The sequence below is a fragment of the Grus americana genome, chromosome 5, assembly GCF_028858705.1.
Source record: "Grus americana isolate bGruAme1 chromosome 5, bGruAme1.mat, whole genome shotgun sequence".
NCBI lineage: Eukaryota > Metazoa > Chordata > Aves > Gruiformes > Gruidae > Grus > Grus americana.
The window spans coordinates 34,745,635-34,751,655 of record NC_072856.1 but is presented as its reverse complement, the minus strand read 5'-3'; the positions used below and the strand labels follow the sequence as shown (position 1 = coordinate 34,751,655).

The following is a 6,021-nucleotide window of genomic DNA, read 5'->3' as shown; positions in this document are numbered from 1 at the left end:
ACTCGTTTTCCTTTTCAGTGGGAACCAGCAGCCTCTATGGTGGAAGGGTGAAGGTGCAGCAGAAGTTTGGGACCCTTGGTCTCCTAACCAGTGTTGAGCAGAGCACGTTATACTTATTATCCTTAGAGCTGCATTCTCCCAAAACACCTAGAAGTGAGAGGATCGGTTCTTGAGAGGTGGACACCAGGGCTGGGCAGAGCCCAGCATTTCCCTGCCGTACCCCTTCATCGCCGTCCCTCCTCCCGAGGGCTCACGCTAACACCTGCTGCCTCAATCCAAAGAGTAGCCCGGTGCTATCAACCAAGGGTCCCAATAGATAGTGTCTATACTTCAGTCCAGATTAGGGAATTTTCCATGCTTTTGGGGCCTGGGGCTGGTATTCCCCAGTGGTTTATTTGGAGTAGCATGCAAATTCTAGAGGATGTGTAATCTTATGTTGACCATTGGGCCTCATTTGTGTATTTTGTTAGTTAATTTTTAAACACTGACCTAGAGCTCTGGATCCATTTTAAAATAATCCAAATTATAAATAAACAGACTGCCTAGCATGGGCTTGGAACAATAAATCAGGAGAAAAACAATTAAACACAACAGAAAAAAATCGGTCTTGAGAGAAAACAGACACTGAAAGAAGAAAAGGCACACCAACATATATTCTAGAGGGAGAGGCAGAAATAGTACAAGACTGAAAGAAAAAGAAAGAAAGGTAAAGAAACTTCATATGCTTTTTAAAAAAAACCAGAAGGATTGCATTCAGGCAATAAATAACACAGCATTAGCACGTACATCTCTGTTAGGCTTAATTACAACAGATTCATCTTAATGAAAAATCAATCCTCTAAGCAGCTCTTAATATTCACCTTCACTGCTTGTACCTGCTAACCGAGCCCAAGTGTAACAAGAAGAGCTTGTACATGTATCACATTAAAGATTACACGCAGCTGAGCTTAACCCTCCCCGCCGGGGCGGTGAAGGCAGCCCTGCGGTGGAAGGCGACCTGGGGAGCCAGGGGAGCTGGGTGGCCGCAGAGGGGAGCCGGGGGGGGGGCCTGCCGTGTCCTGCGCAAGTACCCCAGGCTGTTTGCTGCAAATAGATGAGGGAGAAAGCAAGGGCGGCTTTTCACATAGCCAGCTGATCTTTATTACCTCCGAGTTTGGTGACACCAGCAAGGGTGTTTGTTCTCGCTTGAGGAAACACGCTTAGCAGTGCAGTGGGTGAGAGCAATTTGTTGCCACTGTGGCCCATTCACTCATGGACCTGAAATGTCACACCTACACACAGTCTGTTTATTCTGGTATCGTCTCTCTGGCAGCAGCCAACATTTCTTTTTCCAGAAGATACAAAAAAATCTTCTGCAGTAATCTGTCCTGGGGAAAACTGCTTCTCTGTTGCCAATAGCAAGAGTTTGATTTATGTTCTTCATATCACATCTCTTCTTTAATTTAATGTTGAAAGTCAATGTTCTTGTGCAGAACCATCTAGCTTCGTTTTCTCACTCTTGGACGCAGTGATGTGGCAGTGAGTCCAACTGATTAATTACATACTGCATCTGAAAAATAAAGGCAGCGCTCAGATGGCCCAGCATACCACTGGGCCAGCAGCAGAACAGTAAAAATGGACTGCCACCACAGCATGGAAGAGAGCAAAGTCACCTCCATCCCTCCTGAGACACATGCACTCACCACAGATCTGCGGACACAACAACAAACTCTGGGCATTTTGCTAGACCAGTTGGGCCAGAAAGCACAGGACATCCCACGTGTCTCCACCAGTACTGACACTTTCAAAGCATCCATCAAGCTCCTTCTAAAAGAGCACAGAGGACTCGCTTCTCCTCTTGAGCAAGGCCTGCTTGGCGTACGCTGCCACCGCAGTAAGACCAGAAGGGGGCCTGGTGCCTGTATTGGTCCATTATCCACTAAATTTATGAATCCTGTGATTTAAGCGGGCTACAGCACGGTGTCTTCCTGCAGTTTTCCATCCCTTCCCCTCTCACGGGCAGAAAGGCTGACACATCCAGCTGCGCTAAGCTCCAAGGACGAGTCCAACTCTTGAGAGACCCACGGCAGCTCCAGCACACCCTGCCCCAAAGCTCCAGGCTTGCGTCAGGGAACGGTTTAAATCTTCACGGGGCACGCGCTGGGTATAGCACATAACATGCAGACTTTCCTCAAGACCCTAAACAAGTAGTCCTTCCCCTTGATAGCACAGTATGTAGACCTTGGCGAGAGCAGCGAGCATCGCTGGCATTTCCCCACCTCGGCTCCTCTGCGCTGCAGAACAAGCTCCGAGGTGGGCTCAGGGGGAAGGAGGGGGTCCAGGACCCTTTTCCAGCAGTTCATAGCTTGTCCTGTGAATCACAGAGCCTTTCTGTACACTGGTCACACAGCTACCCGTAATCTGAAGCTAGTTTCTCTCTTCCTGACTCATTTTCCTAACCTTCCTGCGTGGGCCGGAGGATTTACCCGGCCCAGGCTCATCTCTGGGCCTTCCACCAGCAGCACCTCCGAGCCTTCCCTCTACAGTCGGGGCTTTCCCCAGCTTCCTGCAAAAGAGCAACTTGCTTCTGCCAGCTTTGGCTAATGCAAACTGACATCCCGGGGTGGTCCCAGCTGTAAGAACGGCTGTTTGAGGGGAACACACGCTATTGTGTGTCAGATCACACCTGACAGGGACGTGAAGCAGTCAAGGCCAGCAAACAGAGGGGTTTCTCCATATCCCAGGCACTCCATGAGACAACACTTCCCCCCTCCACCAGCCCCACTGCAAGCAGGGGAATTCCCAGTGGGACAAAGCCAGGCGCCTCCTGGTCCCCAGCAGCTTTGCACAGGATGGAGGTGGTGTTTCAGGCTGGGGAGCAGCACCCCCGTAGTGGGTGAGGGATCTCTAGGAGCTAGACGGCTTGCTCTGGGTGATAGGAACTAGCCAAAGCTTCAATTTAAGTATTCCAGCCGAACTCCTTAAATTAGACGGGATGAATCGTGAGCTAAATACCATTTGTAAAACACTTTGGGATCCCTCATGCGTTTCAGTGAGCTGCATGGTATAGCCGGCTTTCCCAAACGTTTAACCAACAGGACTGATAGGAGCAAACAACCAAAGATTTGCTCACATGATGTCTGCAGCTGTGAGGCTCCCAAAGCATTGGCAGGCTGCAGGGCAAAAGACAGGGACAGACTGCGTGTACAGTGCATTTGCGGTTGCTTCCTTCTGGGTGTCCCAGCACAGTGCAGCATCTTGGAGCGTAATATCCCAAAGCGTGAACAGCAGCGATCTGCATCAAGGAGTGCTCTCCGTCGTATCCACAGGGATATTTATGTCTGACTAAATATCCTTGAACCCCACCATACAATGCGTTTAGCACATTAAATAATTACAAAGGGAGGCTTGTAGCAAATGTTCTCAGACACCAGAGGTATGCCTGCACTGCAGCCTAAAGGCGTCACCAAAGACTTTGCAGCTGTGCAAGAGCAAGCTTTAATTACCTAGCTCAGGTACTGATAATGTAGCACAGATTAGCTGCTCAAATATTTAGTTTTCTCTGGCCAGTTTTCCATCCTAGGCTGAGTCTCACATTGCTACGGTTAGACTGCTAGTTCTGGCAGACCCCGCCTAAACAGGCTGTGCTCCACTATCTTCCTTAAACAGAAAGGCTGCTCAGCCTTTCACTTCTAGATCAGCGATTGGAATCTGGTATACTGTGGGAACAAGTACAAAGCAATCTGAAATTCCCACCATGCCACCAAGCTCTTCCCGTCATCCCTTTTTTCCCTGAGTACGCTCCATAAGAACCTTGGGTGAAGTTTCATGAAAGGCGACCACAGGCAGGCTTGGAGGATAATTTGGCCTTGTGGATAATTTGATGTCTCTGCCTCCGGCATGGCACATCTGATGCCTCTCACGGGTGCTGCGTGTATGGCCAGCACGTTGTCTGCAGGTGTGTGTGCAGGGCACGGGGTTGTGGACCCAGCACCGTTGGGCTGAATGGATTGCCGAAGGCAGGTCTTGCACAAGGACCAGGGCGTTGCGGGTGGCAAAGGCAGAGGGTGCAGCTCTGCAGTGGGACGGTTGGTGAGGAAAAAACCTGCTGCTTCAGCCTTCACAGACCAAACCAGAGTAATAAATACCTACTATAAAGGGTTGAACTAGGGACTCCAAGTACCTGTAACACGATAATGTTTGGAAACGAACGGCCTCTGGAAGTACTGAGCAAACAGGTCAGAAGGTTCGGTGACTTCACGTATGGGAGAGACTAAAAATTACACATTACAGCATGAGGAGGAGCCAGATCCCGCTCCTCGCCGACAACCAAAGGCCAACATGGCAGTGCAAGCTTCGCGCTAGTAGGCATTCGACACCAGGCCTTTCACAGCGGCCCCTGAGCACCTGCTATTGCTTTGTTATCTTCTGAGAGGAAAGGATCAGGGCTTATTTATTCTGTATTTCCAGCTACTTTTGCTGAGGATCCAACTGCCTGAGTTTTCTTGCACAGGCAGCGAGAAGCAGTTATTTGCTGGGTCAGCTTTAGATCCCTGGCTTCTCTATGAATCTCTCACTGGGCTACTTCTATTCTCAAAGAGCCTTCTAAATAACATATACAGTTTCAAGCCAAAAGGGAATTATGCTGTCCAGGCAGCTGTGGTTTATTTGTGTCAAGGTGGGGGCACTAATGTGTATTTGGCCATTCGGAATCACAATTCTTTCAACGTCTTCTAAATCTCAGCTTCATCATTCCTACAGAAACAGTGTCTGGTAACTATTCCAACAGCTTAACTATTCAATTGCTGGAATTGGTCTCCTCTTTCCCTGCCTTTGTGTATGCATTTTTTTCTCCCGACAGGTTAAAAAAAAAAAAAAGCATGCACATAATTTCCCGCCCCAGGATCCATATGACAAAACTTACCATTTTCATGCAGTGAAGAACTTCTTGATGTTAGAAAGTTGGGTGCAAGATTATTTCTTTGAAAAGTTGATGTTTCTATGCTGCTATCATTTCTCCAACTAATATTTCCTTCTGTTCTCTAAATTTTCTTTCCTTAAAGCTTTCATTTTGTGGCCCTGCCAAGCTGTCTATATTTTCTTAAATTCTCATTTCCTCTGGCACGTGTTTCTTGCTTATAGTTACAGTAACAAAAAAAAAAAAAAAGACAGAAAAAAAGATTTTGCACTGAGCCCAATTTCCAGTCTGTAATCTTCTTTTTTAATATTGCTTTACCACCCTCTTTATTCTCATGTTTCTGCTTGCTGCAAATTTACCTGCTAGGTTTGGAAACTGTTAATTCATTTCATTTTCAGAGCTGTTCAAAAAGAACCAAAGCATCCTGGTCTGGCTCCTTTTATGTATTTCTGTTTACTGTGCAAAGGCTTAATTTGTGCTTTGTTCTTGCTGGTTACTCAGGGGTTTGCGTCTCTTCCCTCTTACACCTCACTCGGTTTTATAGAGCACCAGCATTTTTTGTGTTATTCTGTCTCTTACTTCCTCCCCCCCTCCCCAATATGAGTGTGTGTGTGGGGGGGGTGTTTGTGTCTCATCAGCACTCAAGGCTAATTCCTGCAGTGGATGTGGAGCTTTCTGGCAGAACGGATCACCACCTAGCTCAGTGCTGAATTGGCTATTCAGTGCATCAGGTTAGATAGATAGAAAGATGTTTTGTGACTCAAGATTTTTTAGGGCTGCATGAGTATTTCCTGCTTATGCAGGAAATGGCAGAAAAAAAAGTATTAGGGGAAAAAGCAAGGAAAGTAGCACTTCTTTCTTATGGAGCGTTAACACCATGAATGAGGTGAATGACCGAAGATTTCATTTATAATAGTACTAGGAGCAGCGATTTCCCCCAAAACACTTTCTGAAGTATTCTGAATCTTCACAATACCATGAAGAAATAAGTATTTTTCAGCCATTATTTACAGAGATAAAGTGAGTCATCAAGATGTTATTGCCCAGACTTTGAAAACAACAGAGTTCATACTTTGCGCGTTGAGTTCTCCACGTGCTTACCATAATTGCAGACTTAATCTCAG

General features: G+C 47.0%; 1 protein-coding gene across 2 annotated transcripts in view; it reads right to left on the bottom strand.

Annotated features, from left to right (window-relative positions):
• Positions 1-648: 648 nt before the first annotated feature.
• Positions 649-6,021, bottom strand: part of BMF (Bcl2 modifying factor) — a 39,446-nt gene continuing 34,073 nt past the window's right edge. The window contains exon 5 of one of the 2 annotated variants that reach the window (XM_054827494.1): positions 649-1,549. In XM_054827494.1, the coding sequence (XP_054683469.1) occupies positions 1,537-1,549 (13 nt within the window). In that variant the 3' untranslated portion in view covers positions 649-1,536. The remainder of the gene's footprint in view (positions 1,550-6,021) is intronic. The other variant, XM_054827492.1, reaches the window with a different exon arrangement.